This window comes from Pelodiscus sinensis, chromosome 11 (genome assembly GCF_049634645.1).
Source record: "Pelodiscus sinensis isolate JC-2024 chromosome 11, ASM4963464v1, whole genome shotgun sequence".
NCBI classification, from domain to species: Eukaryota; Metazoa; Chordata; order Testudines; family Trionychidae; genus Pelodiscus; species Pelodiscus sinensis.
This window is the reverse complement of record NC_134721.1, coordinates 32,124,834-32,151,119: the sequence shown is the minus strand read 5'-3', so window position 1 is coordinate 32,151,119 and position 26,286 is coordinate 32,124,834. Positions and strand designations below refer to the sequence as shown.

The window sequence follows — 26,286 nt, the reverse complement described above, 5'->3', positions numbered from 1 at the left end:
TTACCTATCACAGTCCATAGCACCTTGCCCTGTAACTTCTTCTCCAGGTTCTGGCTGAATGGAACAGGTTTGAGTTGCCTTCAAAGTCTGTAAGTTCAAAGCAGGTCATCTGCAATGTTCTTCGACTCCCACCCCAGCTTCCTTTCCTTTTTCCTGAGTGCTCTTTGTTTTGCAGGAGGCTGGCCGGGCCAGGCACATATCTTGGAAAAGATTTGCACCACAGAAATGCACAAGAGCATGTAGACAGTCTTGGGGAGTGTCTGCTCCAACCTGCTTGTAGCCCGAAGAAGCACAAAGCTCTGGGGAATTGGACTAGGAAGCCAGGAGTAGATTGCATCAGTTAGGGAGGGGAACCTTTTTTGGGTCTGGGGCCTCTTACCCACAGAAAAATCAGTTGGGCCACACACAAGTGAGAAGCAAAAAAACCTCCTCATTGAAGTGGCCCCCAACTGAGGAGAAAGATGCTTCCCACATTTCCCTTGCCCACCAGAGTCTAGCAGGGCCCAGCCTAGTAGATTTTGGATGCTCCGGTCCTATAATGAGGCAGCATAGGGACTGGAACACCAATTCAGTCTCCCCAATGCTGGCGGGTGCTGAGCCTTGGAGGGCTGGATGCAGGTAAGCCAGGAGCTGCATCCGGCCCCCAAACCTGAAGTTCCCACCCCTGATTCCTTGTTTAGCTTCAGGAATGCTTCATCTCTCTCTGCATCTCCCCACTGCTCTGAGTCCAATTTCTGACTTTCTCCCTACAGGTTGTTCAGCTTGACCCTGAAGAAGCTCATCATGTTGAAGGAGATGGACAAGGATCTAAATTCAGTGGTGATAGCTGTGAAGCTGCAGGTCAGTGTGCTGAGTCAACAGCCTGAAGTTGGTGTGCGTTGCACGTGAGCGCAGGATGGAGGGCTCCAAGCTAGTCACCACTGCTGCCTGCCTGGGTTCTCACTTCTCACGCTGATTTTTCCCTCCCCCCCCCCCCCCCCCCCGCCTGGTGCCTGTTTCCTTACCTGAAAATGAGGTGAATTATTCCCACCTGTGTAAAGCACATGGAGAGTGACAGATGAAGAGCTCTATGCAAGAGCTAGGTAGAGGTTTCCCCTCTATTGTATGTAATGTTCTGGGTCCTTACCATCCGGAACAGCAGTTATTTTGCCAGTCAATCTATCCTGCCCCCAACGGGGAAGTGCTGACAAGGGGCTGCTATCGTGAGGAGGTGGGGGAGGGGGTAACAAAGCAGAAGGGGGGGTGATTGACTCGTCATGCATTGAGGCACAATCCTGCAAGGCACGGATGTAAATCAAACAGGAATGTTTAAAAAGGAAGGTCTCTAAGGTGTCATGAAGGAGGCAGGCCTTAGGAGGGACGTGACTGCTGGGAGGAGGAATGGCCTGGACGAGGAGCCCCTTGCAGACCTAGGGGAGGGGACTTGGTTAGACAGGCTGTTGACAAGCAGGCAGGTGACAAAAGTGACTGAGTGAGCGATGGTGGCGTTCTGTAGAGTCAGAGCCATGTAGAAAGAGGAGCCAGTGGCAGGGTCAGATGACTCGTGACCCTAGCAGCTGCATTTTGCCAGGCGTTCAGTGGAGCCTGGGTGTGTTGGGGAGCCCAGAAGAGAGAAGGTTATGGCTGCCATGCCAGAAGATGAGAACTGGAGGGAGAGCTGGGCTCCCTGGTTCCTGGCCCTGGGGATAGGGTATCTGCTGCAGAAGGCCAAGAGGTCAATGTTGTCCCTGCTCCAGTTAGGTGGATGCTGGTACAGATGTAACATGCGGTGGTCTTTCTAGTAATCCTCTTGCATTGGGCACATGAGGAACCAACATTGGCCGTCCACTGCTTTCTGATCTGCTAATGTGCCGGAAGCCCTGTGCGGTCACTGACATGTATAACCCAGGCTGTCGTCTTGCATCTTTTCTCTGCAGCTTTGTGAGATGATGACTGGGAGCTCTTCCTCCCTGCTCCCCCAGCTGTAATGAGTCTCGCTGAAAGCTGTTGCTCTTGCCTGCAGTTCAGGTTGTTAGTTTTGCAAGAGATCATTGGCATGCTCGACACGCATCGCCTACCGCTGTCTCTCCACTGTTGTCTGGAAGAGCCAGCCTCCTCCAGATCGCTGGTTGAGGTGCCCAGTGGGGATTCCCTGCAGCACTTGGAGAGGAGGTTGAGGGCTGAATCACTTTGGGTTAATAAGTGCAGCTATTTCTGCACTTGAAAGGGCAGGAAGAAATTAATCTCCCCTTTCAGGAGCTCAGGGGGGTTAATTCAGGCAGTGTCACTGTGACTGCAGCCCTTTAGTTAGAACGCTTGTGTCGTTAATTATGCGGGGAGACAGGCTCACTCAGAATTTCCATTACATGGTGCACCCGGTACAGGGAACCTCTGGCCTGCTGCCTAATTTCATCCGGCCTGCGGCAAATCATTGCACCCCAGGCCACAAGCCCCAGTATGTCCCAGCATCTCCTATGTACAGGGGACATAAGAGAAGCTCCCCTGTACTGCCCCGTTGTTGACTCCACAGCTCCCATTGGCCAGAAACCGCAGCCAATGGTAATGGCATGGAGGGTGCCTGTGGGTGTGGACAATGCACACCATGCAAAGTCACCTGGCTCCTCCACCTAAGGGCTGGACATAGCAGTCACTTCCAGGAGCAGTGCGGAGTCAGGGCAGGCAGAGAGCCTGCCTTAGCCCTGCTGCACCGCTGACCAGGAGCTTCCAGAGGTAAGTGCCAGCTGGCAGGAACCTGAACCCCCTGCCTCAGGTCAGAACTTCCTCCCACATCCCAACTTCCTCCCAAACCCTGCACCCGAACTCCCTGCCCCAGCCCACTCCTGTTCTCCAAAACCTTGGCCCAGCGTGGAGCCCCCTCTTGCTCTCCAAGCCCCTCATCACCAGCCCTACCCCAGAGCATGCACCCCCCTTCAGAGTGCTCACCCCCTGCAACATCCTACCTCAGGCCAGAGCCCCCTTTTGCATCTTGAACCCCTCATTCTGCCTTCACCCCAAGCCTTTGTGCCCCCCTCCCTGCAGGACTGGAGCCATGAGCATCAGCTTGCCCTGCTGCAGGGTGAAGCTTCGAGCCTCTGCACCCCTCTGCAGGACTAAATGTGGTCCATGATTGACTTTTTCTGTCAGTGGCTCTGTTTAAAAAAAAAAAAAAAAAAAAAAAAAGGGTTCCCCACCCCTTCATTATACTCCACATGTGTAAGCCATCAAAACGAGAATCCAATCACAGTATATTGTCCAGATTTTCAAAATCAAACTGTCCCTCTACATTAGTGGTGGTGTTAGGGCCCAGAGTTAACATTCCACTCGATGAAAAGTAGGGCAGAGTCTCACCTCCTATAGCTGTTGTTTTAGGCTGTTGCCAAGCTTGTGTAGCGTAGACTCTTCTGACTCCTGCTGCGCTCACACTCTGAACTTAGCCTACAGCCAGTAAGAACTGGAGGATCTGGTTTCTGTTCCCACTTTGGATCCTGCCCTTTGAGGCCTTCTGCTGATCATTTATTTCACCTTTTTGTGCCTTACGTCCCCATTGTCAAAGGGGCTCCTGACTGCCCCCCTTTGCAAACTGCTCCGAGATCTTTGGGTGCAAAGCCTGTAGAACAACAGGCAAACTACAAGTTGTCTCCTTAGCTTTCCCTTTGATCTGACCTACGCTCCCAGGGTTCCTCTGCAGGATCATGGTAGCAATCATATTAGCTTTAGGGAAGAAGAAGAAAATTCACGTCATCTTTTCCTGGACAGCTTTTCTGTACTGGGAGAAAGCTGAAGCAAACGTGCAAGGGGTGTGGTTCCTGGCAAGTCATGGCTTCTGGACAAATGCAGAGCCCTGGTGTTGGGAAAGTCAATCATAAGCTAGATCTTGGGATCAGTACTAGAGGTACACGGTCTGCTCACAGAAGATGAATGATGCTGGCCATCCAGGAAAACAAGTGGGGTATCAGAGAAATTATCCAATTCTTATTGGAGCCTACGGAGAATTTTGATCTCATAGACAGACATGCATCAGTGATTCTGGCTTCATGTGGAGTCATTCTGGTATCCCCTCCACAACTCATCCTTTCCCCAATCTTGCTCCAATTGTATATTCTCCCCATCCACAACTGGAGAATGCAGAAATCAGGAAAAAAAAATGTAGGGGATCTTCCTCATTCAGTTCAGGGCACAGGAAACATCATGCGAGTAGTGCATATTTCAGCTGGAACAGAGTGATTCATTGAGGTCTCTGAGCTTCCAGGCCTGTTCTGGTTGTGACAATCAGTGTGTATGAAAATCCCCTCTGCCCTTCCCCAGAGAGAAACTCTCCTGTGCTGGGCAGTGCAAAGTTTACTATCTGTATGTACATTGCCTACCCAAGGGGAGATGAAGTGGCAGAAGTCAGATTAGTAGAGTAACTCCTACACCCAGAAATATCCCGAGTTGTAAAGCTGTTTGGTGGGCTGGTGATTGACTGCCTTGTCTCTGGAAGCTGTAAATCAAGTGCCCTGCAGCCTCTGTGTGGGAATGTAAGGTGGTGAATGGCATCTTGCAAACCTGGGCAAGAGCCCTGCTTTGTTTTCCCACCTCTGCCACTGCTCCCCAGGGCATTACAAAAGCTTGTGAGGAGATAGAGATCCTGATTCTCTTTTTTTTGCCTTTCTGGCTGAAGACACAATGGCACTCAAGCTTGATTAACTGAGTGCTGGCTATTGTCTTCAGTGCAGAGGGGAGGTCTGCTTTTGCAAGACCAATCCCCCATCCAAGACCAAGCCGGTTAGAATGAACCCAGGCTGGAGTGATCACTGTTCCTGTGGACCCCGAAGGGCAATTCAGCAAATAAAATTTATTCCAAGTTCCTGGCTTAGCTGCCATGCTAAAGTGGTGAAATGTAAGCATGAGAACCTGCAGGAGAAGGGTATCCGTGTGCAAACAGGAAGGTCAAGTCTCTGCAGTGCAATCTTCTCACCATGCTCCAGGAAAGGATGTTTTGTGCAAATCCCAATATTAAATGCTTGTTAGGGTGTTAGCTTTAGTCCAACCTGATAGGTCACAGGGCACGGCCTGGGAGCCGCCTCCTGCTCCTGACAACGCTGCCCAGGCTGGATCCCGGTGGGAGATGTCATCATATTTCCTGTCCAGTAGAGCAGGCCTCCTGTTAGCTGCTATCTCTAATCAGATGACATTTTTATCTGAAGCCAAGAGCTTTCTCTAACCTGTTTTAGACCCTGTGGTGTTCTTTTAATGTAGACAAGTAATTTCATTCCTTAAGTAAATCAAGAAACAGCCCTCCTTTGGGTAAGCATCCAAATCCAGTTCCCAGGAGAGCAGATGGCAGAGCAGTGATTCCTCCTGAATTGAGACTGGCTAGACAGCCACATGACCAATACATAAGTTCACCAAGTTCTGCATCTTAGCCGGTGCTAACTCTTCTTTCTGTCTTAACACCCTGGGGACGACTGAGGAAATATAATTTATCTCTTCTTGGGTATCTGTACTGAAAGGATGATTCTGCTTCCCACTCGGAGGGGCACACTGCTCTGAGAAGCCCAGTATAACAGATCTTGTGTCTGGATCGTTGATCGTAGCCTCAGCATGAAGAATAAGAAAATGCATCCTTGTTGACCTGAGAAGTTCCTTTCTCCAGGAATGGATCCACCGATCCAGCCCACCCAAAAGACACATGCATGGCTTATTCGGGCTAGAGATGGAAATTGACATCCAAGGATTTGGGTTTGTTGTCATTGAAATTTTCCATGCTATGTAGTAGGAGAAATTGTGCTGTGTCCTCGGGGTATATTTACCACTGTCTGCAATTTAGGAAACTAGATCTGAATTATCCTGGCTGTGAAAGCTCTCAGCTGGAGGAGACTTGATGTAGTGTGGCATTCTGCTGCCAGTGCTGGTTCTGGAAGCAGATAAAAGCCCCCACTGTAATGGAACTGGGCACTTGATGCTGATTAAAAGGGGATTTTCAGGTAAGCATAGATACTTTTTTTTTGTTTCATCTTCCAAATTCTTTGCAAACAATAATTCTCTCATCCCCATCCCACCCCTCAGCCACAGCCAGCCCCAAGAATCTCATCCCCTGCTCCCACTGAGGCATAGAGATTGAAGGCCAAAGACTTGGGGAGAGCCAGGATTGGAACTGGAATTGCTGCTCCTAGTTCTGTGGCATTTTCCTCGCAGCAATAAGCTTCCTAATGGTGAGGTCTGCTAGGCTGGGGAGTCATCTGTCCTAAGAAACATCCCAGGAGATGGGGTAAAACCTTAGGAATTTGTTCCATCGTTCACAGTATCTTCACCATCTTGTTAGTCTTTAAAGTGCTACATTGTCCTGCATTTTGCTTCAGTATCTTCACCTGTACTTCACTCCCTATCTGCCCCTTCTCCCCTGCACTGTGCCCCCTTCCCGTCAGTGCCCCTTCTCCCTTCACTTTCCATTTAGCAGATCCCCTCTGAACTAAACCCACCTCCAAAAAGAAAGAAAAAAAAATTGTGGCACTAACATCCTGTTTGCTGCCATCCTATAGTTCCCTCTGCTTGTGTGTTACATCCCTTCCCACCCTGGGTCTGTCTGGTCTGTTTAGAATGTCAGCTTACCAGGGGAGGGCCGCTTGCTACTCTGTACAGTGCCTAGCACCACGGGACTCCACTCTTGGCTGGCCCTTCATCACAATGGCAATAAACATCATAATCAAAGTGGGAGCCCCTTTGTGTTGCTGGGGGCACATGGAGCTAATCTAGCAGGTGTAACTAGCATGACTGTGAAAGAAGAACTCGTTTTCCTCCATCAGCCTAGCCGTGTCTGGGAGAGAGACCTGGAGATAGCAGAGCCCTGCAGTAAGGTGCAAACCAGTGTTGCACTGGGGGCATTTCCAGCAGCTCCTGTTGGACCAGACAACTCTTCAGTTCATTCAGGCCACGTTTCTTGTGTAAGGCAAAGAGAAAACAAATATGTCAGGCTGAGAGCTCATCTGTCTAATCACAGGAGTGAGGGCATGACCCGCTCCATCCTCGCTCCTGCCAGAGAGCCCTGCGCATTTAATTAAAAATTTATCCCAGTGTGAATTAGTTACAGCTGAGACGATGGGCTTTTATTACCAACTGACTGCTGGGGTTTGGGCTTTCCACAGACTCTACGAATGGTCCCATGTCATAGAAATGCCCTCCCTTCCCCTTTCTCTTTCTTCTTCTCTCCCCCCCCCCCCCCCCCGCCTCCACATCTCACAGAAAGTCCTTACCAACCAAGGCTAGGGGGGTTAAATCAGTATTTTGTGACCAGCTACAGGGCGAGCTGTTACCAAGACAAAATTTCCTTGTATTGCTGTCTGCTTCCTGCTGTTTCCCTACCATGTTCTGCATTGTTAGTAACTTGGGCTTATTACGTTTTCATCCAGAAGAATTTCAAAGTGCTTTGGGGACTATAAATAGTTCGCTCTGCCCCTGCTGAGATGCAGCCACCTCCACAGCACGCGCAGCCATTTACCAGTGCGGATCACAGCGCACGGCAAGTCGGGGGTTAGGTAGCCTGCTTTTGATTGCAAGCGCTTAGGGGCAGGTGGGCACATCCCCCATAAACTCTGCTCCCTTGGAGGTCCAGAGAAGAGCTTCCAGAGGAACTCTCACCTCAGGCCAAGTCTGGGGACGTTCCCTCGGGGGACATGTATGCAAATTATTGTATGAGCTAATTAGTATATAACTGTAAACCTCACCTTGAAAACCTTTGTGTGAATTGAATTCAACTCCTGCCTGCCCTCAGAGAGGAAGCATTATGGGTCTGGGGGTTCCTGGCTCTGGTGCCGTGTGGGATTGCTCCTGATGGCGAAGCCAAGAGCACACACCTGCATATTCACTCGGAAAAGCTGCATGGCTCAGGCAGACCAGGATTCGGGTCTTTCCTGTTAGAGATCTGGCTTCTGTTCCCAGAGAGCAGTGCAGGCAGCCTGCAGAAATAGTAACAGGAGGCCATGGAAGTGGCAAGTCTCAGACTCATGGTCTCCTGGCTTGCAACCTTGTGCACCTTCCCCTAAGCCTAAGAGTGTCAGCTGAGGTGTGACAAGCCTGCTAAGGTGCAGGTAGGTGCTTGATGAGATGCAGGATTCATGGCAGGTCTCTGTACAGGAGACTGTCTGAGCGAGGCCTTGAACATCTAAGCATCGCTTACTTGGAGGCCTCACATATGGACCCCTCTGCTTCTCTCACAAGCACCATCTCAGACTTGGTTGCCACTGCCTGCCCATTGCAGGGTTCTTACGTCTTTTTCTTTGCAGCACCTGGTGCTGGCCCCTGTCAAAGGTGAGGTTCTGGGGTAGACAAGCTGTGGATCCAACGAGTCTGGGTGCTCCTATGTTTGCTCATTTTAGGCAGCATCAGTCTGAGTCTTACCACAGGTCATCAGTGGGAATAGATGCTGCAAACCCCCCCCCCCCCCCGCAGTAAAAGCACATTGGATCATCTGGTCTGACCACCTTGATGGCCCAGGCCAGAGACTGTCACCCTGTTCCCCCTGCTCGGAGCCCAGATGTTTGGGTCTGACTAAAGCATCTTCTCGAAAGGCAGCCAGGCTGGATTTGAGACAGAGATGGGGAATCCCCCTTCCCTTGGCAGGCTGTTCAATGCTTGTGCCTTGTTTTAGTTTCAATTTTTCTGGCTGCAGCTTCTAGGCATTGGCTCCTGTTACCTCTTTCTCTGCTAGAGATAGTCTTATTTTGCTGTGTGGATCAGCTCCCAGAGCGGGACCTGCCACATGTAACCATCATCTTCCACCATCTGTAGTAAGAGCAGGGGGCAGCTGAAGGCAGGATTCCTGTGGGGCACAGTGACAACAGACTTAGGGGTTTGGAAGGTGAGGCTCTCCCACTGAGTGGGTCTGTGTGCTGTGGGAGGAGTGGTTGGAGCAGAGGATTCTGGCTCCTGGCTCTGCCACTGTAGCGGGTGACTTCCTCTCTGCCACGACAGGGAGAATCCCCAGAGCCTGCCTCTGTCAAAGCAGTTTGAGACCAGAGGAGGGGGCTGCTCCCATGGCTGGGGTGCTAGCTTGGGACTGGGAGACCCAGGCTCAGCTCCCTGCTCTGACAGACTGGGTGTGTGACCACGGGCCAGTACAGCGGAGATAATGCTTCCCTAGCTCCCAGCAGAGATTGTGAGGTGCCCAGATGCTGCAGAGCAAGGGGCTGGGTCAGTGCTAAGAGATCTCGGCTGAGCGGCACCAGGAAAGTGTCCGTGTGCTTGGGCTGTGGAAGTTACTTCTTATGTGTGGGCTTGTGTCCGTCGGGGTCTCCCTCGGAGCGCTCTGCCTGCCGTTGGATCCACAGCTCAGTACCTGGGGGATTTCAAGTGGTGCTGAAAGAGAAACAGCAGCAGGGGAAAGCTGCTTCTTACAGGGCACATGCAGGTGTGGTGCCACACTCCCTCAGAGATCAGTGCCTTGGAGAGCTGGCCCCTGTGACAGGAGCTGAAGGCTGGATTTCAATCTGTCCTTGCCGCCAAGGTCTCTTCGCAGCTGTGTCCAAGGAGCAGCATGAGTAGGAGGAGGCTGTGATACTTTTGCTCCCTTTAGCTGGACCCTCCAAAGCAGAGTTGGTGCAGGATGATGGGGGCAGGGCGTGCTGGGCAAGGTTGCCCTGCTGGTGCTGCTTTGGGTGCTACCTTACACCTACCCTGATCCTGAACGTGGATACACATGTAACACTGTCTGCTCTGTACTGATTACAGGGCTCAAAGAGGATCCTGAGATCCAATGAGATTGTCCTGCCGGTCAGCGGGACTGCTGAAACGGAGCTTCAGCTGACCTTCTCACTCCAGGTGAGTGCGCTGTACTGGAGCAGCCTTTTCCTTGACAGGTGAGAGCGCCTGCCTGGCACCTGCCCATGGGTATGTGTCTTCTCACACACCTGAGCTGGCTTTTAGAGAGAAACTTCCAATTCCAATTGGAATCCCTCAGCAGCTCAAATAGCCTCTGCACGCTTTCAGGGCCCTCTCTGCCCACAGGCTCTTAGAAGCAGCAAACTGAACACTTAACACCGGTTTCCTTGAAACTCCCAGCAATGACAATTCCATCACCTCCTGTTTGACATTCCCCTGCCTAACCTCTGCTTACCAGGCTAACAGTTGGAAAACTAAAATTATTTTCCTGCTGTGATGCTGGGCAGCTCTGTACATCAGTCCTCATCTGTAAAATGGGAACATGCTTAGGAACGCTGGATTGGACTGAATTGCCTGGGTCAGTGAGTCCATTCCCGTGATGTTGCAGCTGTCCCTGCCATTATTGAGGGAGGGTTCAGATACTCCAGTGCTGAGACCATACAAGTACCTAGATCAGTGATGGGCAGCCTGTGGCCAAATTGGGGTTCTGTGTGTGCCCCACAAGACCTTTTACTTACCATTTCCCATGCCCAGGGTTGCCAGATTCTGCTGGTTTCTCTCTGTGTAGTTTTTTCCTTCCGGTGTTACTAAAGTGACACGCACGTAAAACAAGGGTGCATGTGAAGTGAGATGTGTGCTGGTTGCACACAACATTGACTGTGAGCACTGTGTGCTCCCTCTGCATCCAATCAGAGTGCTGCTACAGTTCAGTCAGCACAGCCTGAAAATTCGAGGCAAATCACAAATGCCGTTAGCAAAACAACCCTCTTGTGGGAGACCATCTTCGTTACGGCAGTCTTGCAGCCATCTGAGATAGAGGGCCACTTGTGCGGCCCGCTCGTTAGCCTAGGTTGCCCGTCACTGACCTAGATTGAGTAAGGCAGCAGTGCCAAAATCAGTGGCTTATGCTACGCTCTCCACACGTTTCTTCCCTGCTGCTTGACCCCTTTGACAACTCTCTCCGCCTTTGTTAGATCTTGGCATCAGAGAAGCAACCATGTGATAGTTTGAGCCCCAAATATCAGCCTTGTACAATAGGACTTGTGTTTTTCCTGATATGCTTTCTATCTATTTTTGGGAGTGACCCTTCCCCTTTCATGTGGGGAACCGACCAGCATCTCTAGAGTACACGAACCACTATCGTTGATTACAAAGTGTAACACTCCAGCCTACTGTAACTGTCTAAGCTGAGTGATATGCACAAAGCAGACTATCTTCTCCCGCATCACCAGCTTTTTGCTCTCCAAATACACCCAAATGTTGCTGGTAACACAGCATAAGGGGATTTCCAAATGACTTCTAATCCCGCAGGGAAATGTGCAGTTGGTAGTAATAAGAATTGATTAATTAAACTGTTTGGCAGTTTCCATCTCTCTTAGCAAATGGGAAACATTTGCAGCCTGTCCTGGCCTCGGACAGTTCTGAATGGCCCTTTCTTCCCTGCGCTCAGCCAAGAGAGTGACATAGAAAGAGCCTGGTTGTTTCTGTTCTTCTAAATACGGGCTCAAAAGGGCAAGGAGGTGTTTGCCCCACCTCATTTGCTGGTGAATGTAAAGTGCTGCCCTGGGCTGGAGCCCTGGGGTGTGCTCAGATATTGAGCATAGCACATTTGTCATCGTGAGTGTTCATGACCTGTCTGGTCCCTTCCTTGAAGTGCCTCTTGTGTCATGTACAATAATGGCTCTTTTGGGAGCTGCGGAGTGCTCAGGATGGCAGCCAGGATACAGCCCCTTTCAACGATAGGCTCCTGGTGTCACCAAAAGGTTTGGGGGAGTCACTGGGCCCTGCATTCCCATCTGCAGTTAGATGTTACTCTCAGCCAGCAGGTGGAACAGAAGGTTTATTAATGACAGGGACACAGTGTACAATAGACTTGTCAGCACAGTAACCAGAAGCAAGTCCGTACTATCCATCTTTGGGAGAGAGGGCCCAGGCCCTTACCCTCCTCCTGTACCCCAAGCCAGCCAAGACTGACCCTTTCCCAACTCCTGGTCCCAGGCTCCTCCTCCTTTGTCCTGCTTCCCCTGCAAAATGTGTCAGCTGATCGCCACCTTTCCCCGGGGCACGTGGGGTATTGGGCCATTGTGTGCATGCAAGCCTCCCTCAGTAGGAGTCACATCTGAAATTCTCACCATCTAGGTATTGGTGCAGTGCCCTGGAAAACTGAGGCACATATTTGGGGTTACAATAGGACAGGAGATAAGGCAAAAGAACCCCCTACTTTGTCACACTCAGCACTTCTTGAAATTAACTTGTTTTCTTTCAGGGAAAAAATATAATCAGTGGGGGACATGGGAGGGCAAAGAACTATCAGGCAGGACTCCTGGGTTCCCTCTTTGGTTTTTGGAAGGAAGTGTGAGCAAATGGGTAGAACAGGGACTGAAATCCAGGAGCCCTGGACTCTAGTCCCAGCTCTGCTATTCCCTGTTTGTCCATGGCTAAAGGGTAAAATCACTGGCACTAACAATGCCATTCTAAAGACCATTTTCAAAAGTGATTTAGGGTCCCAAGTATGAGTCACTGAGGGATTTAGGCTCCTTAGTCTAATGCTTTTGAAAATGTCGTCCTCCAGTACTGCCATTTTGCCTTGTGTAAGATGGAGACAACTCACCCGCCTCCCCGGGGGAGAGGGTTAGGATTGGGATTCCTGGAGGAAGAACACTACAAGGGGGCAGAATGATGTTCCCCCTCCCTCTGCTTGGTCTCCCTGCACACTGCTAGTTCCTGTCTGCAAACTGAGCTTTCCACTGCTGCTCCCACTGTTTCTCATGCAGGTGCTGGGCTTAGATTTCCCCACCCTCTTTCCCTGCCAGGGAGCTGCAGCCACCCTGCCCCTGACAGGATGCTCACCCTCTGTGCCTGACTCTCTGCTGAGCTGCACAGATCCCTGCGTCCCAGGCCAGGCAGTTGGGAGCTCTGGGATTGTACATGGATGTGCCTTTGGCCACGCAAGCTGGATCCCACTAGCAGGCTTATCACCAAACAGGTGTGGATGGGCTCTTCGAACCCATTTCCATGGCTTTGCCATACCAGTCCACATAGCCTGGCTGCTTGCCTTTCTGTGCCTGGAAGGCTGCTGTTTGGCACCTGGAAGGAAGATGTGTGAGGCTTTGCTGCCCAGAGTTGTCCATGGAGGAGGGACGGGATAGAGAGATGTCTCCCTGAGCACCACAGCTCTCCTCTTCCATCCATCATAGCATGGCTAATGGCAGGGTCTCTCCGGAGCCTCAGAGGCTTCCCAGGACCTGACAGCTCGTCCTCCAGTGAAAGCCAGAGAGTGTATTGCTTACCCTCTGCATGTCTGCCGTCAGCAGGGCCGTCCCTAGGAGGGTGCAGGGCCCATGGCAGCTCTGCCCCAAGCCCAGCCCTGCCTCTTCCTACCCTTGCTCTGCCCCCACCCTATTACGCTCTTCCCCCAAGCCCTGCCCCTGCTGCCCCCATCCTTCCCCCATTGCATGTCTTCCCTGAAGCCCCCTTCCCCCAAGCGACATGACCTGGGGGATTCCAGGGGACCTGGTGTGGGGTACCAGTTGGGGTCGGTCACTATGCTCACTGCAGTGGTGGGAAGCAGAGTGACCCACTGGCCGAGCCTGGGTCGCTCGGGGGAGCAGAGTGGGCTGGGTCCGTGGCGCTCAGCTTCTCACTTCCACAGTGAACCCAGAGACATGGCTGGGAGATGGCGGCAGAGAGGAGCAGGCTGCTCAATCACCCCACTTTCTGCAGCTCCCGCCGCCACCACCAGGGAGTGCCGGGGGGGTGACCCCTGCTGCTGCCTCACACCAGGCCCCCCAGGTAATCCCCTGGGCCCCTTGGCTAACATCAATATGGAGGACAGTCCCACCCATAGAATGGTTGAGGCAGCCACTGCGGGGTCCCCCAAAGCAGGGAGGCCAGGGTGACCACCCCAACCATCCTGTGGATGGGATAGCAATGGCTGTCAGCAGGGCACCATGTGTCCTCCTGACTCCCTGCTGGCCAGGGCCAGCCAGGGCCTGGTAGGCCAGTCTTCAGCAGCATGCCTGCACTTGCCATCACCACATGAGGCGCCTTGGGAGAGTCTCTCCCTAGCATGGATGAACATGGGATTTTTGGCAGCCTTCCTGAGCACCCCAACCAGATCTCTGTCGCTCACACCTTCACAGGCCACCTGGAACCCCAAATGTGCTGGGCTCTCGCGCTGCCCCATGTCGCTCTTGACTGTCATTTGCCCTTGCAGTACCCCCACTTCCTGAAGCGAGATGCCAACAAGCTGCAGATCATGCTGCAGAGAAGGAAGAGGTACAAAAACCGAACCATCCTGGGCTACAAGACTCTGGCTGTTGGGCTCATCAACATGGCTGAGGTAAGGAGGGAGGTGCCAGCCTCCTGGTCGTATGGCCATGGGGAAGAAGTGGGTAAATGTAACCTCTCCCCGCTTCAGCTCAGCCCAAGACAGGGCACTGTGTGCCTAGGCTGGGACCTAGCCAGAGGCACCTGGACAATCCTGTGTCAGCTTGGGTCCTCAGGTTAGAGCTCCTTCCTTGGTCCATGTGGGGCCCAGGCTTCAGTGCTATTGACTGGCTTGGTGTTCTCAGCAACCTCCCGTGGGGCACGGTGGGAGCATACGCCGTGTGGTGTCTCCCCTGCACAGGTCATGCAGCACCCCAGCGAAGGGGCTCTGGTGCTTGGACTCCACAATAACGTGAAGGACGTCTCTGTGCCCGTTGCTGAGATTAAAATCTACTCCCTGTCCAGCCAGCCAATTGACCACGAAGGGCTCAAGTCGAAACTGTCTGGTAAGGAGGGGACTAGGTCGGGTGGGGACTGGGGTGTGGGGTCTCCAGAGGGGGGAACCTCATTGGCTGCCCTGGAGTCCACATCACTAGGCAGGTGCATAGCTCAATAATACTGTAGCGATTGTGAAGATGGAGCAGAGCTGGAGGGCTCAGGTGCTTCTGTCAGAAGCAAAAACCTTCCAAAGTGCATCTGTCCCCTTCCATCCCCGCTGTGGGTGGGGTGGGAGGCTCCCTGGTTGGGGACAATGCGCTGGAGGCAGTGCCTCCTTCAGCTGAAACAAAACCAGCACCCTCATCACCATGGTTTTCACAGTTCCTGCATCATTGGCCATTTGCTAGAATCAGGGTGTTGCAGCTGGTGTCCTGCCATATTCCACTGGGGGGCAATTATGTGTCACCTCCCTAAATTCCCTCCCTCCTTTGTCTTTTCCCTATCACCGAGAATTTTTTCCTTCCTATGCTGAGCCATTTAGAGTGTGGCTGTGTGCTGACACACGGTTGCCACGTTCCTCCCCAGAGGGAGCTGCATTCCCACACTGTGGCAAAGCCATTTTTCTCCAGAGACTTGGCTTGACTAGTTTCAGAAGCAGAACAGATTTTTCTTTGTCCCTGAAACCTACCAGCTGTAAAAGCCACATGCCTGCTGGTTCCACTCGGCATTGTACAGCTCTGCTTGTGTCTTGTATGCATGGCTGGAGGCAGTGCCTGAGAGAGCACACGGAGCCTCGTCAGCTACGTTCTATCCCAGCACCGCTGCATGTGCTCCTGGTGCTTCTGTGCAGGAGCCCAAGTGAGAACAGAAGCCAGCTGGGTGTCAGCCCCCTCTTGGTTGTTGCCTGTAGGGTGATTTGATCTTGGTTTTAATGCATTAATCTGCAGGAATGGAGGCAAAATTTTGTTCTGGGCCCAGTTTCATCACATCCATTCTCATCAGCTCTTGTTTGGACAGTGGAAGCTTATTCCTTCCAACACGGCTATATTTAGCTCCACGTCTTGGAATCCTTCCGTTTATGATACGGTCGCGGATGGCTGCCGAGGCAGTAAATCTTGTTGCCAGGGAAACCGATGGAGATGCAGGCTTTGTGTTGGATTTATTTTCATATTTGAGTTTATTACCAGTAACTGCGTGACCTGACAAGGAAAGGCAGCAGGGTGCTGACAGGAGACACCGGTTGATCTGGAAATATGCACCTTTTCCATTCTGGCATGTTGAGGCAAATAGAAATCAGTCCAGGTCTCTCATAGACAGAGCCTATGTTCCTCTGTAGTGGCAAAATATAGTCCTTGCCGTACAATTGTACTTTTTTATCTAGCTTTCATGAAAAACAAATCTATGCAGCTTTTAGGGTTGCTAAGTAAACCCTATGTTTGAGGGATGTAGTAGTGTCTGTCTGAGTCTGCAGGGAGACTGAAACAAGCATCATCAAATGGAACTTTATTCATCTCAACATTATGTTAACGCTGAAGCATACTGATGGTTATTTCATGTCAATATGATTAACTGTTTAGCTAAGGAGCATATAGTGGAAATGCCCCCTAGTGTGTATGAGATGTGTGGGCTATGCCCACTGGCCCTCTCTTCTAGGAAGCCTGGGGGGTGTCCATACTTGCAAAGTGCTTCAGAGCTTCCAACGAAAGGCACTAAAGAGGAGTCCAGGCATGTCGTAAAGGGAGAGGTGGTTCTACTATGCTAAATTCCATGAGGAAACAGGAATGTAAATATTTTGAACCATGAAATCCTCTCTCTTCAACTCCAGCACCAGCTGATCTTTGTCTCTGAGTGGGAATTTAAGCAATGATTTTATTTTAATGCACTGGCCAAGGATAACTCCCAACCCCACAAAGATTCTAACCAGATACAAACAATTGTCTGCCAAATGACAGGAAATACCAGATGGTCCCAAAGGGAGAGCAGGGAGTGGTTTGCAGCCCAGTTCCCAGGTTCGTCCATCCGTTCACGGCCAGCTCATTGCAGATGTTGGGCCTGCTCCATGTTCCACACTCCTCCATGCCCTGCATAGGGCGACGGTTCTCCAGTCATTGGATGCAGGCAGTGCTGTGTTCTGCAGGCCCAGGAGCTGCTATGGGGAGGCTGACTTTGGACATAGCTGAAGAAGAGGGGCAGAGGATAATTGATGGGGCCTGTGCTAGTTTATTTGCTCCCTTGGGGCATTTGAAAGGATTATTCCGCTGTTTATGTTAGATATGTCAGGGATGGCTCTTCCCTGGGGCATAGAGACCCCTGAGAACTGCCTGGGAGCTTTTTCAGCACTTAAATAAAGGGGGGGGGGGCACGTCAACAGATTTGATTTACTACCAGCTGTTCATCCAGCTGAAGACTGGCCTTGCGGCCCAGCACTTGCCTAGAACTGAGAAGACGTGGCAAGTCCCTTAGGGTAACTGTGCCTAAGGCTCATATTCGCATGTGACTCATGAGCTTGACTCTCACTGAAAGTTGCTGGGATTGAGGTGCCCGAGTTACTGTGAAAAGAAGGCCTTGTATTCTGAAATAAAGGGTTTGGGTACAGGCCTTATAGTAAGTCTCCAGGAGCTCAAGCTATTTAGCTTAACACAGGGAAGGTTCAGGGGTGACTTGGTCTGTAAGTACCTATGCAGGGAACAAAAATGTGCTAATTAGCCCGTCAGTCTCACAGACAATGGTCTCACGAGACCCAGTGGCTGCAAGATGAAACTAGATGAATTCAGCCTAGAACTAAGGCATAAACTATTCCTAGGGAGGGTAATTAAATCTCAGAACAATCAGCCTCAGGCTGTGGTGGATTCTCCATCTCTGGTAATTGTTAAACTGAGGTTGCCTGTTTTTCTAAGAGCCTCTTCCCTAATCCAGCCAGTGGTTAATGCAGGGAGGCCCTGGGGCCTGTGCTGTGCAGAAGCTCAGACTGAATGACCACAATGGTTCTTTCTGCCACTCAGATGTGGCCCTACACCCCCGGTTGGGTCACTGCTGCGGCTGGCTTTCCTTCGGCCTCTTGCCTGTGGACTGTAAGCTTCCCCGGCTGCCTGGGCCAGTAGAGCAGGGCATGGAGGCACACTGCAGTGCTACCCAGCTTCCAAAAAAGTCTGCACAAAAGCAGGCCTGTTGTGGTGGGTCCTTCTGTTCTCCAGTCACCCAGCACAGTCAGGTCTGAATTTCTAAAAGAAACCCAGGCCATTACAGCCTCTCTCGCCTATATTGTGCCTGACTAAAAAGGGGACAAGCTTCTTTTTTGGCTCCCACCATTAAAGCCGAGTCCTGACTGCTCTGTGGCTACATATGACTCATGAGCTTGACTCTTGGAAATAGTGACCATAATGTAATAAAATTTAACATCCCTGTGATGGGGAAAACACCTCAGCAGCCCAGCACTGTGTCATTTAATTTCAGAAAGGGGAACTACACAAAAATGAGGAAATTAGTTAAACAGAAATTAAAAGGTACAGTGACAAAAGTAAAACCTCTGCATGGAAACTTTTCAAAGACAACATATTAAATGTATACCCCATCTTAAATGTATACCCCAAAAAAACGTAAACTCAGTAAGAGAATCAAAAAAGTGCCACCATGGTTTAACAATCAGGTAAAAGAAGCCGTGACAGATAAAAAGTTATCTTTTAAAAAGTGGAAGTCAAATCCTAGTGAGGAAAATAGAAAGGACCATAAACTTTGTCAAATTAAGTGTAAAAATATAATAAGAAAAGCCAAAAAGGAGTTTGAAGAACAGCTAGCCAAAAATTCAAAAAGTAATAGAAAAATGTTTAAGTACAACGATCGAGATGCTAAAGGAGCACTCAAAGATAATAAAGTCATAGCGGAGAAGCTAAATGAATTCTTTGTTTCAGGATATTGGGGAAATTCCCAAACCTGAGCCATTATTTTTAGGTGACAAATCTGAGGTATTGTCCCAGGTTGAGGTATCATTAGAGGAGGTTTTGGAACAAATTGATAAACCTAACAGTAACTAGTCACTGGGATGAGATGGCATTCACCCAAGAATTCTAAAAGAACTGAAATGGGAAATTGCAGAACTATTAACTGTGGTTTGTAACCTATCCTTTAAATCAGCTTCCATACTTAATGACTGAAAGATAGCTAACGTGACGCCAATATTTAAAAAGGGCTCTAGAGGTGATCCTGGCAATTACAGACTGGTACATCTGACATCAGTACCAGGCAAATTAGTTGCACCTATAGTAAAAAATAAAATTGTCAGACACATGGATGACACATAGGGAAAGTCAACATGGTTTCTGTAAAGGGAAATCATGCCTTACTAATCTGCTAGAGTTCTTTGAGGGGGGTCAACAAACATGTGGACAAGGGGGATCCAGTGGATATAATATACTTAGATTTCCAGAAAGCCTTTGACAAGGTCCCTCACCAAAGGCTCTTAAGTAAAGTAAGTTGTCATGGGATAAGAGGGAAGGTCCTTTCATGGATTGGTAACTGGTTAAAAGACAGGAAACAAAGGGTAGGAATAAATGGTAAGTTTTCCGAGCGGAGAGCGGTAACTTGGGGTCCCCCAAGGGTCTGTCCTGGGACCCATCCTATTCAACTTATTTATAAATAATCTAGTGAAAAGGATAAACAGTGAGGTGGCAAAATTTGCAGATGATACCAAACTGCTCAGGATAGTTAAGACCAAAGCAGACTCTGAAGAGCTTCAAGAAGATCTCACCAAACTAAGTGATTGGGCAACAAAATGGCAAATGAAATTTAATGTTGATAAATATAAAGTAATGCACATTGGAAAAAAGAATCCCAACTATATATACAATATGATGGAAACTAATTTGGCTACAACTACTCAAGAGAGATCTTGGAGTCATTGTGGATAGTTCTCTGAAAACATCCACTCAGTGTGCAGCGGCAGTCAAAAAAGCAAATAGAATGTTAGGAATCATTAAAAAGGAGGTGAGTGAGGTTCTGGAACGGCCTTCCAAGGGAAGCAATGGGGGCAAAAGATCTATCTGGCTTCAAGATTAAACTAGATGGGTTTATGAAGGGGATGGTTTGATGAGATAACATGATCTTGGTAACTAATTGACCATTCATTATCAGTGGGAAATAGGTCAGTGGAGGGATGATAGGAGTTACTATAGAGAACTTTCTGGGTGTCTGGCTGATGAGTCTTGCCCACATGCTCAGGGTTTAGCTGATCGCCATATTTGGGGTCGGGAAGGAATTTTCCTCCAGGGTAGATTGGCAGAGGCCCTGGAGGTTTTTCGCCTTCCTCTGTAGCATGGGGTACAGGTCACAGTTAGAGGATTCTCTGCATCTTGGGGTCTTCAAAGTATTTGAAGGCTTCAATATCTGAGATATAGGTGAGAGGATTATTCTAGGAGGGGTGGGTGAGATTTTGTGGCCTGCACTGTGCAGGGGGTCAGACTAGATGATCATAATGGTCCCTTCTGACCTTAGAGTCTATGAGTCTAAAAAAGGGATAGAGAATAAGACAGAAAATATCTTATTGTCTCTATATAAAACCATGGGACGCCCACATCTTGAATACTGCGTACAGATGTGGTTGCCTCATCTCAAAAAAAGATATATTGACATTGGAAAAGGATCAGAAAAGTGCAACAAAAATTATTAGGAGTTTGAAACAGGTCACATATGAAGAGAGATTAAAAAGACTTGGACTTTTCAGCTTAGAAAAGAGGAGACTAAGGGGGAATATAATAGAGGTCTATAAAATCATGACTGATATGGAAAAAGTGAATAAGGAAAGGTTATTTACTTATTCCCACAATATAAGAACTAGGGGTCATCAAATGAAATTAATAGGCAGCAGGTTTAAATCAAACAAAAGGAAGTTTTTCTTCACTAAGTGCACTGTCAACCTGTGGAACTCCTTGCCAGAGCATGCGGTGAAGGCTAGAACTGTAACAGAGTTCAAAAAAGAGCTGGACAGATTCACTGAGGTTAGGTCCATCAATGGCTATTAGCCAGGATGGGTAGGAATGGTGCCCCTAGCCTCTGTTTTTCTGAAGGTGGGTGACGGGAGGGATCACGTGAGGATTACCTGTTAGGTTCCCTCCCTCTGTGGCATCTGTCACAGACAGGATCCTGGGCTAGGTGGACCTTTGGTCTGACCCAGTATGGCCGCTCTTATGTTCATATGGCCGTGTGGTCCTACTACAAGAGAAGGGGTGTGCTTGTCTGATGATGGGGAGGCCCAGTGCCACTGCCTACTATCCCGCTTGTAACATAGCCAGGCTATCCAGAGAGCAGGGCCTGGGCTGGCCGGCACTGCACTGGAGAGCCAGTCTGCACTGCACAGTACCCTCTAGCCTACCAGGCTGTGACTGGCAGGTGCACTTGGACCCTACACAAATCCCGCTCCCAAGCTGGGCTTCCTGCCTAACCCCAGCTGTGTCTTCCAGATCGGTCCCCTGACATTGACAACTACTCGGAAGAGGAGGAGGAGAGCTTCTCCTCAGAGCAGGAGGGCAGTGACGATCCCCTGCATGGACAGGTAAACCCCCCACCACCCGCTTCCCAGCCTGCTGCCCCCTCAAAGCACTCAGGCCAGAGCTGCATTGCAGGCATTACCAGGCAATAGGCTGGCTGAGCCAGGCTGCCTCCATTTGCAAGCCCCTCTTTCCATGGGCTCAGGCTTTCCTCCAGTCCTGATCTCCCCTCTGGGGAGGGGGGTGCCTTGACCTCTCCGTTGCCCTGTGAACTGCAGAGGCAAAGGGAGTGAGCGGTGCAGGGCAAGCTGGCTCTGTGAGCATCCCCCTTTGGGAAGGGAGGGAAGAGCCAGATGCCCTGCAGAGCAGCCTCCCTTTGGGATCTAGCTGAGGAATGTGGCCACTGGGCCACTGATCCCTTGTCTGGCTTTGGGAGCCTGCCCCGAGTGGTCACCTACGACTGGGCTGCTGCCAGAAGCACCCTGCATGGCACTGTACTAGCCTGGGGCTGGGCTGCTGTGCTCCAAGGACTAGGGAGATCCCGGTTAAGATGAGTCCTAGCTATAGGCAGCTTCCTGGCAGTGTGGTGAGGTGCCCATGTCCCCAGGGAGCAGTGGTGCCGTTTCTCTGAACGTGCTGTCTCTCCCCGCCCCACAAGGATTTGTTTTACGAAGACGAAGATCTCCGGAAGGTGAAGAAAACAAGGAGGAAACTAACGTCAGCCTCGGCGATCACTCGGGTGAGTATATTCTGAGGGTGTGCTGGCTGGCTGCCTTGTGGCTCTAGTCTGGGTTGGATGTGAGGCCTGCCACATGCCAGTGGGGCCAGAAGGGTTTCTGAACAGGGCTGGAGGGCTGTAGGATTTGGGATGGAGTGGGAGGGGGGGGATGACAGAATCCCCAGGTCCCTGGGCAGGCGGGGGTGGGCCTGGAAGGGGCAAGGCCTTGGTGGAGAGGGCAGGGCTGGGGCAGCCAGCCCTCAGCATTCCCTGGAGTGTGCTGCACGGCGTTCCAGTGTTGATTTAAAGGGGGGAGCCCCAAGCCCTTTTGAATCACCAGGTCCTGGGGCAGTTGCCCTCTTTCCCCCCTCTGCCCCTTGTCATTGGGCCTGGATGGAGCAGAAGGAGCCGATCCCCTCTAAAAGTGACCTCTGCTCAGCAGATTCGGACACTGCTGGTAGGGAAGAGATTGCTACACAGCTTCTATCTCCAAAGCTGTCTGGCTGTCCCCTTTCCACCGCACTCACTCATCCAGGCTTGGCCCTTTGACCTAAGCTGTGGCTGGAAAGCTTTGCCCAGTCTCCCAGGAAGTAGCCCGCACTAATGCTGCCTCTCACCTTGCCCTGCTAGCCTGCCTGTGATGAACAGCGTGTGGAGGTGCTGCGTGGCTTCAGCCTCACCATCTCCAGCAGCGAGCGTGGCTGTTTTGCAAGATAAGCAGGCTTGCTCTGGGCTAGTGTTTGGAGGGGAGACTTGGCGCACGAGCCAGAGGTGTGGGTGATTCAGGAGGAGGAGCACTCTCCTCTGGTTTGGTGCTAACCAGTGCCTGGGGCTCAGGGACTCTGTGCTTGCAGCCCTGCAGCAGGATTGGAAACTCTAGTGGACTTTGAACAGTCACTGGCACGATCTCTGGGGCAATATGAGAATCTCCCTCCATTGGCCCCTCAGTCCCACACACAGCGAAGGCCGGTGCCCTGCCCCTGATTCCTGTTCACTTCCTTGTAACGAGTCAATGGTACCGTTTCTTCACAGCAGCCAAATATAAAGCAGAAGTTTGTGGCGTTACTGAAGAGGTTCAAGGTGTCGGACGAGGTAGGTCCTGCCCTTTGTTGTCTTGTTGCAAAGGTCTTTGCTCGTTCAATGGTCTCTTGGTAGCTGGTGTGCTAGAGGGGCTGTGATCCAGAGCAGGTGAGAGGCCATCCCTCATCACTGTTCCTCCCTCCTCCAGTGACTGGCTGTGCGTGGCCAGACCTCAGGTCTTTCAGCGGGCTCAGCTCATTTCAGTTGTGGGAGGGGAGTAGGATCTAGTGGTTAGAGCAGCGATGGGCTGGGAGCCAGGACTTCTGGGTTTTGTCCTAGCTCTGTCACTGAGTCGTTGATGGACTTTGACAAATCATGTCACTCTGTGCCAGGTTCTCAATCCCCTGCTTTAATCAGAGGAATGCCTCCCTCTTGGCGCTGGGAATAAAACCCACCTCTCCCTCCCCCATTGCCCTTCTAGAGCGGGGAATGGGACTCACCAATCCAACCTCTGTTGCCAGTTCCCTCCGGCTCCAGCCACTGGACCCCATTTGTCTGAGAGTTGGGGATAGAACCCAGGAGTTCTGAATTCCAGCCCCCTGTTCTGACCTCTAGACCCTACTCCCCTGCACCTCTTCTAGCGACCAGAAGATGAGGAGGCAAATGAGACTAGGCAGGGGCTCCTCCTGCTTCATGGGCGAAAGCAGCCACATGTGGCTGGAAGTTACACATGCCTGTAAGAGGTGGTGTAATCCCTCCTCTGCCTCCGGGGGGTTTCTTGTAACTTTCTCTGACCCTCTGGTGACAGCCGCTCTCTGAGGTGGGAGCTAGCCCTGGCCAGGCCATGGCTCTGGGGGTGACTCTCCATGGTCTCTGGGAGATGTCAGACTGATAGCTGACTGGCAGTGTGTGTTAGACCTTTGAGGTACCATTGGCTGGGGAAGGAGAGCAGCATGAGGGGACCGTGAGGCCTCTTCCAGTGCTCATTCCTGTGGGCTTCCACAAAAACCATGGTCTCTGCTCTGAATTGCCTCGCCCCTGGTCTAGTCTGGAGTCTCCTGCCCACAGGTTGGCTTTGGTCTGGAGCATGTCTCCAGGGAGCAGATCCGAGAGGTGGAGGAGGACCTGGATGAGCTGTACGACAGCCTAGAGATGTACAACCCCAGCGACAGTGGCCCGGAGATGGAGGAGACAGAGAGCATCCTCAGCACGCCCAAGCCCAAGCTCAAGTGAGTGCTGGGAGTGGGGCAGGATGGTGAGCGACGGCTGCAACCAGGAGCAAGCATGGGCTGGTGGGACCCATGGGACTTGGCAGCCATTTCCAGGTCTGCCACTGCCTTGCTGGTGAACTCGGGCAAGTCACTTCCCTTCTCAGTGCCTCAGTTTCCCCTCCCAGCTTCTCTCTGTCTTGTCTATTTAGACAGAGAGCTCCTCAGGGCCATGGCTACTCTCTTGCCACGTGTTTTGTGCAGCACCTGGCACAGTGAGGCCCTGATGTTGGCTGGAGCATCCAAGCACTCCTGCAATGGTGTGAGCTGGAGGACTAGGAGTCAGGCTCTGGAGTCTCTCCCCATAGGACACTGACACAGCAAGTATCTGCAGTGCTCTGTGACTGTCTGTGCAACTCTTTTATTTACCCAGGAAACAACCCAGGAAACTACAGACCAGTTAGTTTAACTTCTGTGCCAGGGAAGATAATGGAGCAAGTAATTAAGGAAATCATCTGTAAACACTTGGAAAGTGGCAAGGTGATAGGGAACAGCCAGTATGGATTTGTAAAGAACAAATCATATCAAACCAATCTGATAGCTTTCTTTAATAGGATAACGAGTCTTGTGGATAAGGGAGAAGCAGTGGATGTGGTATACCTAGACTTCAGTAAGGCGTTTGATACGGTCTCACATGATATTCTTATCAATAAACTAGGCAAATACAACTTAGATAGGGCTACTATAAGGTGGGTGCATAACTGGCTGGATAACTGTACTCAGAGAGTAGTTATTAATGGTTCACAATCCTGCTGGAAAGGCATAACAAGTGGGGTTCCGCAGGGGTCTGTTTTGGGACCGGCTCTGTTCAATATCTTCTTCAACAATTTAGATATTGGTATAGAAAGTACGCTTATTAAGTTTGCAGATGATACCAAGCTGGGAGGGGTTGCGACTAATCTGGAGGATAGGGTCATAATTCAAAATGACCTGGACAAATTGGAGAAACGGTCCGAGATAAATAGGATGAAGTTTAATAGACACATGCAAAGTGCTCCATTTAGGAAGGAACAATCAGTTTCACACATACAGAATGGGAAGCGATGGTCTGGGAAGGAGTACGGCAGAAAGAGATCTAGGGGTTATAGTGGACCACAAGTTAAATATAAGTCAGCAGTGTGATGCTGTTGCAAAGAAAGCAAACATGATTCTGGGATGTATTAACAGGTGTGTTGTGAGCAAGACACGAGAAGTCATTCTTCCACTCTACTCTGCGCTGGTTAGGCCTCAATTGGAGTATTGTGTCCACTTCTGGGTACCACATTTCAAGAAAGATGTGGAAAAATTGGAGAGGGTTCAGAGAAGAGCAATGAGAATGATTAAAGGTCTAGAGAACATGACCTATGAGGGAAGGCTGAAGGAATTGGGATTGTTTAGTTTAGAAAAGAGAAGATTGAGGGGGAACATGATAGCAGTTTCAGGTATCTAAAAGGGTGTCATAAGGAGGAGGGAGAAAACTTGTTCATCTTGGCATCTGAGGATAGAACAAGAAGAAATGGGCTTAAACTGCAGCAAGGGAGGTTTAGGTTGGACATTAGGAAAAAGTTCCTAACTGTCAGGGTAGTTAAACACTGGAATAAATTGCCCAGGGAGGTTATGGAACCCCCATCTGTGGAGATATTTAAGAGTAGGTTAGCTAAATGTCTATCGGGGATGGTCTAGACAGTACTTGGTCCTGCCATGCGGGCAGGGGACTGGACTCGATGACCTCTCGAGGTCCCTTCCAGTCCTAGTATCCTCTGATTCTACCCTGTGGTGGCTCCCTGGGCCCAGGTCCATTGTGCTGGGTGCTGTATGAACTTGTAACACAGACGTGCTTCCTGCCCTGCAGAGCTCACAATCCACCCGTGAGATAAGGGGAAAGGAACGCAAGGTGTCCCAGAGGTGCTTGAAAATGATTGTAAGTCTCCATGAGAATAGGGATGTTCAATATCGGTTAATTGAATAGTCAATTAACCTCATGAATTCTTATGGGCTAGTCGACTGTTCTATAGTCCCAAGGATAAGGCAGGCAGCCATTGCGCTCCAGCCTCACTCCTGAGGAGCCCCCTGCCACTCTGTGCTGCTGCCTCTGTGCCAGAGGCAGCAGCATGAGGTGCCAGGGAAGAGCTAGTTCGCAGGAGAAGCCAGTTTAAAAAACAGCTCCTCTCATGGAACAGCTGCCTGTCGCCCTAAGCTGCTGAACTGAGCTGGCTGCCTGCCTGGCTCCTAAAACACTTTAAATATAGAGCCGCGGCGAAGATAAGTCCTGGACCTGGTG

General features: G+C 50.7%; 1 protein-coding gene across 4 annotated transcripts in view; it reads left to right on the top strand.

The window, feature by feature from the left end:
* Positions 1 to 26,286, top strand: part of PACS1 (phosphofurin acidic cluster sorting protein 1) — a 122,183-nt gene that overhangs the window by 65,359 nt on the left and 30,538 nt on the right. For 3 of the 4 annotated variants that reach the window (XM_075938961.1, XM_075938964.1, XM_075938963.1), the window contains exons 2-9: positions 753 to 840; positions 9,685 to 9,774; positions 14,051 to 14,176; positions 14,465 to 14,609; positions 20,994 to 21,085; positions 21,679 to 21,759; positions 22,771 to 22,830; positions 23,827 to 23,987. In XM_075938961.1, the coding sequence (XP_075795076.1) occupies positions 753 to 840; positions 9,685 to 9,774; positions 14,051 to 14,176; positions 14,465 to 14,609; positions 20,994 to 21,085; positions 21,679 to 21,759; positions 22,771 to 22,830; positions 23,827 to 23,987 (843 nt within the window). The remainder of the gene's footprint in view (positions 1 to 752; positions 841 to 9,684; positions 9,775 to 14,050; positions 14,177 to 14,464; positions 14,610 to 20,993; positions 21,086 to 21,678; positions 21,760 to 22,770; positions 22,831 to 23,826; positions 23,988 to 26,286) is intronic. The other variant, XM_075938962.1, reaches the window with a different exon arrangement.